General features: G+C 44.4%; 1 protein-coding gene across 6 annotated transcripts in view; it reads right to left on the reverse strand.

The window, feature by feature from the left end:
• Positions 1-12,166, reverse strand: part of SLC4A11 (solute carrier family 4 member 11) — a 114,354-nt gene that overhangs the window by 13,245 nt on the left and 88,943 nt on the right. For all 6 annotated transcript variants that reach the window (XM_069856619.1, XM_069856617.1, XM_069856616.1 and 3 more), the window contains 4 exons: positions 10,068-10,317; positions 9,220-9,326; positions 7,888-8,056; positions 3,913-4,086 (listed from right to left, as the gene is read on the reverse strand). In XM_069856619.1, the coding sequence (XP_069712720.1) occupies positions 3,913-4,086; positions 7,888-8,056; positions 9,220-9,326; positions 10,068-10,317 (700 nt within the window). The remainder of the gene's footprint in view (positions 1-3,912; positions 4,087-7,887; positions 8,057-9,219; positions 9,327-10,067; positions 10,318-12,166) is intronic.

Consider the following 12,166-nt stretch of genomic DNA (forward strand, 5'->3'; position numbering starts at 1 on the left):
TACCAGAACCACTATGAGCCTCTCCAGTGTCTCAGTAAAGCAGGAGTGAAAGGGTGCATTAAGTGACTTAGCTTTGTCCAGGTACAGCAAGATTTCCATGGCCTCATCATCAGGTAAGGCACAGAAGAAGCATTTATGTTATAACAAAACCCACTGCTGGGGGTGCTCTTGACCTGCAAGCAGTAGCCCAAGCGTGCACAAGTCCAGAAAGTTTTTTGCAAATAAAGTCTTGCAAACCAAAAAGCTCAGTATCAAAATTAGTTACAAAGCCACCACATTCCAATTAGATGCAAGTACAATCAGTCTGAAGTACAAGGACAGCTCAGAGTAGCTGTCCTTTGGTAATGGATTTTTGAAACTCATGAAATTATCTGCCTGTTGTCTCTCGGGGATGCGACAACTGCAGCTTTGGAGAGTGCCTGATCACATACAAGATGTACTGCAACTACTGCTGCCAGCTCCTGTTACTGTCGCTTACTGAAGTAGTCTGGAATTTCTTGTCAGAATATAGAAACACAGAATCATTAAGGCTGGAAAGAACCTCTAAGCTCACACAGTCCAACCATCACAGCCCAACTCCACCATGCCTACTAAAACACATGATGAAGTGCCAGGGCTGAATGCGTTTTGAACACCTCCAGGGAAGGAGACTCCACCACCACTTCCCTGGCAGCCTCTTCCAATGCCCTGCTCTCACCAAGCGTGTTCCCTCACAATACCACTCTTCTTCTGCAAATCAGGATGTAAATGTCTACTGTGAACTGTTCCAATGCTTCATCACTCTTCCAGTAAAGACATTTTTCCTAATATCCAATCTAAACCTCCTCTGGTGCAACTAAAACTCCATTTTTAAAACTGCTTACAATTCACCAAACTTGAGATCTTTAAAGCAGAAGTTTCCAGCCTCAGTTTTATGCCAATTCCAACACTTCCCTTATTTCTATGGTAAGGACATCAAGAACAGTCACTTTAAGTCATTAGGAGAAACCCTGTGATTTTCACGTGTTCAGAAGCTCGTTTGGCCCCTGAGGAAACAGCTCCAGAGAGCCTGTGCTGCAATAAAATAATTTAATGGGATTAAAGAGCATAATCCAGGCTCATTTCCCCAGAATCCTTTAAATACGGCTAGCCCAGGATTAGCCATTCCCAGCCTCCTCCACCTGAGTAACGAGAGCCTGTTTGCAAATTGCCACATGAAACTCAAGCGGTTACTCTACAGGGGAGAAGAAAATTCTGCTTTCATTGTGACAGAACTTTATTCTTGTTTATATCATCACCCTCACTAAGAGCTTTGATTCGAGGGCAGAAAAGTAGCCTGCCAAGGGACCCAGCGCTGAAAGAACTCCTCATTTTCTAATTGAGCTTCAGTATGTTTCTTTTTCAGCAGAACTGGGTAATAAGAAAAAAAAAATGACAACATTGCTCAGAGCCTCCTGTTTATAGCTCAATGTTTTGCAGAGAGGAAATCTTCAGTTCCAAAGGGAGTTCAAATAAACAGGAAATCCTCATTCCCTTCTTCGCTCCCAATATCCAGTTCACAATACACATTTATATCCCGATTTGCCTCCAGACGGGGAAAAGCATGAGGGAACATGCTTAGTGAGAGCAGGGCACTGGAACACGCTGCCCAGGGAAGTGGTGGAGTCTCCTTCCCTGGAGGTGCTCAAAAAGCACGTAGTCGTAGCACTTTGTGACATGGTTTAGTAGGCACAGAGGTGTTGGGCTAACAGTTGCACTGGATGATCTTGGAGGTCTTTTCCAACCGTAATGATTCCGTGATTCTATAAACCCCACAGAAATCAAATCACAAAGTTGCTTCTTTTGAGGCTTTTTTAGCCTGGAGAAGAGGGGAGACCCCTCATCGCTCTCTACAGCTACCCAGAAGGAGGTTGTAGAGGTTGGTCTCTTCTCCCAAGCGATAGGACAAGAGGGAATGGCCTCAAGCTGCATCAGGGGAAGTTTAGATTGGACATCAGGGAAAAATTCTTCACAGAAAGGGTTTTCAAACACTGGCAGAGGCTGCCCAGGGAGGTGGTTGAGTCACCATCCCTGGAGGTCTTTAAAAGGTGGGTAGATGAGCTGCTTGGGGATGTGGTTTAGTAGTGGACAGGTACGCTTGGAGCTGATGATCTCCAAGGTCTTTTCCAACCTAATGACTCTGAGGTAGAGTTAGGCAGTTATTCAAGACAAAGATATAGCAGTGGAAACAACTAATACCAACATGCACTAATGGGAATATGAGCCCAGGGGACTCCTCTCCAAGGAAAGGTCCGTAAAAGTATTGCAGGGAGCAGCAGGACTCTGTGATTTCCAGGTGTGGAAGGTGAAATCCGTTCATCACCAACCCCCAAAACAGCCGTGCCAGCTTGGGCTGGGCCAGCTGGCACCAAGAACAGCATGAAGGTGAGACTGAAACCAAGACAGACCCACCCCGTCCCCAAAAGCAAATGATCTCACTTTTGAGACTTTTGATAAGTGGCAACTCTGGAAAGGGAAACCAAGACAGGATAATTAAAACTAATGGCATGTGAGTGGAAATTACCACTTCTGAGGTAAAAGCACTCAACTGTAATGTACTGAGATCAAACAGACCAGATAATCTCTATTCTGGAGAAGGTTTCATGAGAAATTAGGTTTTTACTTTCTTTTTTTTTTAAATATATCTCTGAGAAAAGTGTGTTTGACAACTCAGAACACCAAAAAAATCTGGTCTTAAACAGAAAGCCATGACCCATGCATGGCTTCACAGTTGTTTTGCCTAAAACCAAGGGAATATAAAGAGCATTTCGCCTTCTCAAAACGTGGCATAGGATGCTATAGGAGCTCTGAAAGAATGCTGCATTTTTCCTATGCCTTGTAATAACCACCAGACAGGTTTCAGGCAATGAATCAGCCTGGATTTTTCCTGGTGAGGACATCTGAAAAGATCTGGCCAAACATCTCCTCAGCTTTCCACACCGATAAATCTTAAAAAGGCCCCAGCTGACTCTTCCACAGGACAATTTGCATCAGAGTGGGTGGGATCTGCAGACTGCTGCCAGCCACTGATGAGAGCTCAGATTTGCGGCTATCCTGAAACAAGTGCTTTGATGAAGGGGGATGAAGCAGTGTGCCCAGGTGGCCAAGAAGGCCAATGGCATCTTGGCTTGGATCAGAAACGGCGTGACCAGCAGGTCCAGGGAGGTTCTTCTCCCTCTGTACTCGGCACTGGTGAGACCGCTCCTCGAATCCTGTGTTCAGTTCTGGGCCCCTCACCACAAGAAGGATGTTGAGGCTCTGGAACGAGTCCAGAGAAGAGCAACAAAGCTGGTGAGGGGGCTGGAGAACAGGCCTGATGAGGAACGGCTGAGGGAGCTGGGGGTGTTTAGCCTGGAGAAGAGGAGGCTGAGGGGAGACCTCATTGCTCTCTAGAACTACCTGAAAAGGAGGTTGTGGAGAGGAGGGAGCTGGGCTCTTCTCCCAAGTGACAGGGGACAGGACGAGAGGGAATGGCCTCAAGCTCTGCCAGGGGAGGTTCAGGCTGAACAGCAGGAAGAAATTTTTCATGGGAAGAGTCATTGGGCAGTGGCAGAGGCTGCCCAGGGAGGGGGTTGAGTCCCCTTCCCTGGAGGTGTCTAAGGGATGGGTGGACAAGGTGCTGAGGGGCATGGTTTATTATTTGATAGGAGTGGTTGGACTTGATGATCCGATGGGTCTCTTACAACCTGGTGATTCTGTGATTCTATGAAGTGGGATCACAGACTATGCTGGATGATTTGGCTTCATTTAGTTCATGTCCCCTCCACCTTCATACCTTGCAAGTGTTCGAAACGACAGCCAACTCCCCAACCACATAACCCGCTGTCCCCAAAGGATTAAGAAACCACAAATGAAACCAAAGAGATGCGAGGCAGCTCCACGGTTCCTACTTACGTCTCATAGATATGCCCGTTTTCAACCCTCTCCTCCACATAGGCCAGGGCGCGGACGTGCATCGGAGAGTGAGGGAAGGCAGCATGGATCCACGGGAGGCCAAAGACTGACAGTCCCGTGTTAATCAGCGCAACGAGCAGGAGGTCCCAGTGATAGGCTGTTCCTTTCACCAACCTGAAACAAGGGTTTCATTGACAGCAGTTACAGCCAGTACAAACTCGGACTGCTCTTGCTGAACCTCAGCTTGAAGGCTACACGTCAAAATACACTTCAATGCACAGAGTGATTTCACGCGCCTCTCTGCTTTACAGCCTGTGTTAGGTGAACATGAAAGGTAATGAAACTTGATAGTTTGCTCCAAAAGCAGTCACCTCCTGGAAAGATAACGCTGAGCAGAAAGGCAACCCACTAAAATAACAGCCCATGAAAATTTCATCAGTGTTTTACCACTACATTTATTGCAGAGTCCACTCAAAATACACACGTGTACATCTGCCAGGGGAGTCCACGTGGGCAGCGGTTAGAAACCTGGGCACAGGTTGCCAAACTACCAACACTTGGCTTTTTCCACCCATCTTGTTTTAACCCTGATCTCCCTCCTTCCCCACAAACAGAACACGTGCTCAGTATGCTGCAGAAATCCCCTAATTATGTAATTGCTACTGCATGATAAGAAAGTGGGACATGAATTTATTAAGCTTCAGCTCCTCCTTAGCAGTTAAACAAGAACACATGCTCCTGACTTTGGTGAATGCAGGGTAGCCCCTGCTTTTTCTTTGTTAGGGCAGGAGGAAACTGGCAATTCTCACCAAGGAAGATGATCACGTTCACCTTGCAAGGACTACACAGAGAACAGCTGCTAACACTGAACTCTGATCTAGTTTAACCTTGTTTTTATTGTAAGGTCTACCCCATTCCCTCTACCCATCTGGTACCAACTGCTCAGATAGAATCAGAGTGATTTGGGTTGGAAGGACCTTAAAGTTCATGTACTTTCATGCCCACCAGTCATGGGCAGTGACACTCTCCACTGACCAGGTTGCTGAAAGCCTCATTCAACTTGGTCTTGAGCACCTCCACACTATAAGTACATTTATAAGTAAGTAAAGTTTAGGAAAAGCTGGGGATAGACTCAGCTCTCAGACTCTGAGATCTAACAACGCTATTTTTCTGCTTAGGCATCAGAGCACATGACAAGTGATCAGTTGAACTGCTCTTCAGGCACCACCAGCTGGAAAGGGACTACATTTAGGTGTCTTAATGCCACCCAAGCAAGCTCTGCTCCATACCTACGCAGAGAGTTGGAGCTATCTGAGATACTCTAGGACATCAAGCTAGTAGATACAACACTGCATGTGAAGACCTACGCCTAATGACCGTCTTGAAGAGCAGCAGATGCCATTCTTTAGGTAGGAGAAATCTTGGGTAGGGTTTGGTTTTGGAACAAAAAGATACGTCTTGCTGGAAGTACTCACCTCCGTTGACCGAGGGTGACTAGGTCAGGTAGATGTCTACATTGCAACGCCTCTGAAGCTGGAAGGTGCTGGCAGGAAGGGTGGGATTGTGAACACATTTCCTGTGTTGACTCACACTTAGAAAGCACAGCCCCTGTTCACGTGCTGCTTTCTCAGTGCAAAGGCATCTCCAGCATCCCCAGGACTATCACTTGATTGTCCTGTCTGCCCTTTTCAGAGAGCTTTCTATGTACAAAGGCCAGACATCTAGCATTGTGCAACCTGACCTAGTAGAAGGTGTCCTTGTCCATGGCAGGGACTTGGAACTAGATGATCTTTACGATCCCTTCCAACCAAAACCATTCTATTATTCTGTGATCGTTAGAGGCATCATTTTAGTCCCCTTGGGTCACTGTTTGGTCTCAGTAATCTTGCAGCACTGTTTGGGGTACAACATCTCTTTTGAGAAGCGGCTGAGCTCCACTGAGACTGTCCAGCTCAACACACATGCAAAGACCTAGATCCTAGGTTATCTTCACACTGCTCAACCAGACCAGTATTCCTGGGACTGTCCCACATGCTGAGGGAAAAATCAAAGCAGGCAAAACACATCAGTGTACTCTGATGCATCATCTTTCCCCTGTTTTTTTTCCCTGCAAGAGGAAATCAAAACATTTGGTAAAGATACCTAACAGCACATTCCCCATTTTGCTGGTATAGATGCAGGTAATTTTATCTGGTGATGGTACCAGAAACAGAAGGTGACAAGTCCTAGTTTTCTTGTCTTTAAAACCCATGCCCTTATACCTGATCAGGGTAAGCTCAGCCCTGTAACGCACCATTAAGAAAAACACTATGGAGAACTCCAAAGAATATTTTACGTTCCTTAAAGGCAATTTAGCAGAAAACATCAAAAGTTTAGAAGAGACTGATATTAGGAAAGAGATGACCCACTTACATTAGGTTTATGCAACGCTTTACTTAAAGGGATATAATAAAGATAAGAGGAAAAAGCCAAGTGGTCAAAGGAAACCAAATTAGCATAACTGAATCTGAGCTATTCTTCTCCCCCTAATTCAGTGTCATTCCAGCTACACCACGGAGAATTCTAATGTATGTTATGCAAGGAGAGAACCCTCCCACACATTACATGAGCAAAAATCCTTTGAGACACGGTAGTTTCCCTCGAAAAAAATTCATATGGATTCACTGTTGATGTCATATCTGATTGCAGTTGGCACAAAAAACATCAGAGGGAATGTTTTAATAGCACAGCATCTCGACTTAAATTTGCACATAAATCAGACCTATTAGGCACACTGTTCTACTTCGCTTCCACCTTTTCAACTGGAGACTAACAGCTCCTAACACTTCTTTTCTGATGCTGAATTGGAGCACACCACGCTATGACATTTAGGTAGGTCATTGATTTTTATTTTCAAAACATTCTCTGTACTTTAAGAGTCAACATGTTATGCACTCCCTAAATACCTGGAGATACGCGGACAGACCTCAAACCACACGTAACATCCACATGTGGGTAAACAAGAAACAGGCTGAAGTGAGGAGCTTATTGATACTTGGAATTTTTCACTCATTGCCACACCACTAGGGTTTTGAGGATAGTGAAGAGTTGAGCAGTAGATTTACTTTCACATAGAATCATAGAATAGTTAGGGTTGGAAGGGACCTTGAAGACCACCCAGTTCCAACCCTCTGCCATGGGCAGGGTCATCCCACTAGACCAGGTTGCCCAAGGCCCCATCCAACCCAGCCTTGAACAGCCCCAGGGATGGGGCAGCCACAGCTTCCCTGGGCAACCTGGGCCAGTGTCTCACCACCCTCATGGTGAAGAAATTCTTCCTAATGTCTAGTCTAAATCTGCCCTTACCTAGCTTATCCCCATTCCCCCTTGTCCTATCACCACAAGCTTTTATGAATACTCCCTCTCCAGCTTTCTTGGGGCTCCTTTCAGGTACTGGAAGGTTGCTATAAGATCTCCTCAGAGCCTTCTCTTCTCCAGGCAAACAACCCCAACTCCCTCAGCCTGTCCTCACAGGGAAGCTCCTCCACCTCTCAGATCATCTTTGTAGCCTCCTCTGGACCCGTTCCAACAGTTCCATATCCTTCTTACATTGAGGATTCCAGAACTGGACACAGGACTCCAGAGGAAGTCTCACAAGAGAGGAATACAGGAGGCAGAATCACCTCCCTCAACCTACTGGCCACACTTCTTGTGATGCAGCCTAGGACACAGTTGGCCACAGTGAGTGCACACTGCCTGCTCAAGTCAAGCTTCTCATCAACTAGCACCCCAAGTCCTTCTCCGCAGGGCTGTTCTCAATCACACCATCCCTCGTGTACTGAAAATGGAGATTACCCCAACTTCTGTAGTAACAGAAGTTCTGAAGAACACATCTTGAATACCTTTACTGATATTCAGACAAGCTTTGGACAAACAGTGCTGGAAGAGACTTGAGGACAACCCTCCACAGAGGAAGATTAGTACCAGAACTATTACCTGTTCTCCGGGGCATTTGTGAGCGACGCCACGATGTTCTGCTCTATGAAGAAAAGCATTGACAGGAGGAACCCCAGCCCCATGGCACTCATCACCGACCCGATGGACAAGGACTGGACTGGGGCCAGCACAAACAAGCTCTCAGATGGGTTGTAGTTAAATTTCGACACTGGAAAGAAGAGAGGAATGATGTTAGAAGGCACCTTCTTGTCCAGCCATTCATATGGACTCAAGCAATGTTCTACCCACACTATAAACTATGGGGAACAAACACAGTCAACCAGGTGTGATGCTCTGGCACGTGGTAGCCAGAAGGCCATAGAAGACAGGTTCATCTATCTGTTTTAGTTTATTTTTTTCCTCCATCCTCTCAGAACTTGGCTGCCATCCTGATTTGACACATTACTGCTAGTTCTAGTGAGGCATTACATCTATTTGAGCTAAACAAAAGAGGGAAACCTGTTTTCCACAGATGAAGGCATTTTTAGATAAGAAAACTTAATTTCTAACTAGCAGTATATGCCTCCTGCTCAGTTAATCAACTGACAGAGGTAGTGGTTTAAAACTTCCTCACATCCAACAAGCTGTGCATGGCTTTTTGTACAAAATGCCCCTACTTTCCTGCTACTGGAAGAAATCCATGACTAGAGATAAATCACACGTAGCCACACATTATTTTACAATCCAACTGGATGGAATGGCCATCACACACACACAAAAAAGCCATTTCTTATTTGTTTCCATACATTTCCTCACATCACCCACTCACGTCACCAGAGGACAATGCAATTCCTGTCCCCATTATCACTTCCTGATATGGAAAAGCTGATCTATTTGGCCAATGAATGGTGTCTCATTTTTAGATTTCCTTGTGTAACTTCGAATTGCCCAGATGCTCTGCACCATTTCACCTAAATTAGTAAAACGTTAACTGGAGACAAAGAGGACAGAGTGGGATCATCAACTCTACATCTGTATGACTGGCAACAACCCTTCCTGCCTGCTAATTACTCTGTTCTTTGCCAGAAATTGTTGATCCTCTTTATTGTAAAGTACACCTAAACTACACTGAAATGAAAAGACACATTGGAATAATTTATTTAGAAATAAAACTTCACTCAGCCTTGTTCAATTAGGGTTTTGAACGAAATAAATCTAATATTGAGGAAATATGAGCTTTTGGAGTGGTAGGAGGTACAAACAGTATTTGTGAAATTACACAGAAGAACTTTGCTGCTTTTTAGCAAAATCTTACTAGAATTGAATTCTTTTTTCACAAACCCTAAACAGCTCCCCCAGAATTCCACAGAAGAAGAAAAAAAAACAACTTACTTTCAATTTCCTTGAAGATATAGGAACCCACCACAGAGAAAGTCAGAACTGAAATCGGTAAGGCACAGTCAGACAGAATTTCACGTACTCTCGCATGCAAATACGGGCTGCAATTTAAAGACAAAAAACTTCCATCAACACCGTGCTGTAGGAATGAGCACTCAATCCAGAGAATAGCAATGATTTAACAACTGAAAAATCAGTCCAATCTTGCAATTCTAAAGAGATATTTGGAGTGAAGAATTAGTCTAACTCAGCCCTAAATGCTCTTGAATCTATAGCTTTTGAAGGTTGATGAATACATAGCAAAACCCATAAAGAAACTGAGATGCAAGTCAGAAAAAGGTCCTTCAAGCACCAATTTGTGTCTCACTCCCACTGCAGTTTAATTGTTTATTCAAACATTGCGTTTTAAAGGCAACAGGACTAAAACACAAAACAGAGCTGGGCATTTCATTCCCAAGTGTAAACTGAATGTACATTCCCAGGAGACCTTCCAGACCCATCAGGAATTTTTGCCCCCTCAAAACGGTTCAGTGCCTATTTGAGGAGAGTTACGGGAGTTCCAACATGAAATAGATGGTTCACCCAAAGCTTTCTAAAAAGTCACTTGTGACGCCAAACGAAATACAGAAGGACATCATCCAGTGACCAAACATTTTGTTCTGCCGCTAACATTTTCCAGTTGGCCAGCCAAGTTCATCTCTGGCTTTGGTTTCCACTGCCACTAGTGGAAGAGTTCCACCTGATTTTTCTGGGTTATAAAATTATGACTTAAGCCATTAGCGATACCTCACAGATAATACGAAACAATCAGTAGTCTGAGCTCTAAGACTGAAGGAACTCACCTTTTCTTAAACTGATAGAGCGTATGACCAAGCCAAAGGGTACCCAACATCAACATGAGACTAAGGACGGCAGTTTCACGTCCATAATGCACATCATGCGTGCCTGTTTGATTCTCTAGGGACATGGATCTGCTCACTGATGAATTCATCAAGAAGGTGGTATTGATGCCGAGGCTTGGAATAGCATCAGCTCGTGCTTTTTCCAAGTAACTGTCTCCTGTGCGCCCATGGTAGTAATATTTCTTAAAAACTGTACAAACAACCAACAGGCAAGCATTAGGATACGTCTGTGACAATCAGAGTAAAATAAAGTGGTTCGTTCTTGCTTGATCATGCAGTATTAACCTTATGCTTCACCAGGCTTATAGCTCTACTCCTCAAACCAGCAAAAAGAAACCAGGAGAGCTGCTTTGCTTAGAAAGCCAGAGCTTTACAAAGTTATTTTTCCTCTTACTTGAACCCGTAAAAAGTTAAATTTATTTAGAGCAGCATGTTCAAACTGTAAGGACTTCCAATGTTAACTGTTTAAGTGATTTTGTTCCTAGCACTGGAACAACTGCTCTTAAATATATTATATATACATTGTCCAACCTTATATATATATAAATATATTATATATTATAAATATATTGTATATATAGTCCAACATTTTATAAATATACAAAGACTCCTCTTTCAGCAGCCTGGTTAACAAATTCCATCAGCATCTCTTTATCTCAAGAGCAGCCTTGCTGCTAAGATCCTTAAGTGGACTACAAAACGTACAGTAATTATTTTCCTCCAAGGCTGGTCCAGATTTTAAAGATAACTAGTGATGATATACAAAACCTGGCAGAACATTTAAATTCACACTGCATATTGAAATAGAGTTAGAGAGCACCTGATGTAAACCTGAGCAAGTGGAACACCCAGTAATGCCTCTGGAACTGTCCATAAATGTGTTATCTTAGCTCAGAAGCGTTTATATAAGTAATTAACTGTTGTAAATACACTCTTGCTCTTGAGCATTTACACAGCTGTGCTTCAATTTCCACGGCATTAGCTGGGTTTAAGCATATAAACGTGGTGCTGGAACAATTTCACCTCTTTTGGGAACAAGAGCCTCAAGTAACAAGAAAAAACAGAAGATAAGAGTTGGATTTTGCAGCCTTCATACTCCCATGTTATGTGATCAGAGAGCAGCAAGCAGCATCTGTTCTCTCCCATAGCACTGGGGAGAGACAGGAGGATGGAGACCACCCTGTCAGAGCTTTGCAGTCCTTCTGCTTTTCTTTGTTTTAGTCAAAACACCCCTTCAAACTTTGCATAGGAAACTGAAAAGCTTAGGCTTGCCTCTTTAGGCAAACCTAGAACAATCTGAAGCTTAGGCTATAATGCTCCTCATAAGATCTTTCCCCTACCCCTAAATAATAATCAGGTTTCTGAAAACCTCAAGCTCCTCAGCCTTTCCAACTGCAGCAGCTACAGGGGAAATGAGCAAAACAAAGTAATAAAGCACAACTGGTACTTCATAGACTGGTTTGGGTTAGAAGACGACATTAAAGCTCAACTAGTTCTAGCACTTCCACTGCATCAGGCTGCTCATAGCTCCATCCAGCCTGGCCTTCAACACCTCGCCAGGGATGGGGCATCCATGACTTCTCCAGGCAACCTGGGCCAGGGCCTCACCACCCTCACAGTAAAACATTTCTTCCTAATCTCTCATCTCAATCTCCCCTCTTTCAGCTTAAACCCATTCACTGTCCTGTCTCTGCGCTCCCTGATCAAGAGTCCCTTCCCAGCTTTCCTGAAGATCCCCTTTCAGTACTGCAAAGCTGCTATAAGGTGTCCCCAGAGCCTCGTCTTCTCTATGCTGAAGAACCCCAACTCTCTCAGCGTGTCCTCATATGGGAGGTGCTCCAGCCCTCTGATAATCTTTGTGGCTTCCTCTGGACTCACTCCAACAAATCCCTGTCTTCTTGTGCTGAAGACACCAGAACTGAACACAGAACTCCAGGTGAGGTCTCACAAGAATAGAACGGGAGAATCACCTCCCCTCAGCATGCAACCCACCTTGAATTTGGCTCAAGCACATATTGCCTAATAATAAGCTGGTTTGG

This window comes from Phaenicophaeus curvirostris, chromosome 4 (assembly GCF_032191515.1).
Source record: "Phaenicophaeus curvirostris isolate KB17595 chromosome 4, BPBGC_Pcur_1.0, whole genome shotgun sequence".
In the NCBI taxonomy this organism is placed as follows: Eukaryota; Metazoa; Chordata; class Aves; order Cuculiformes; family Cuculidae; genus Phaenicophaeus; species Phaenicophaeus curvirostris.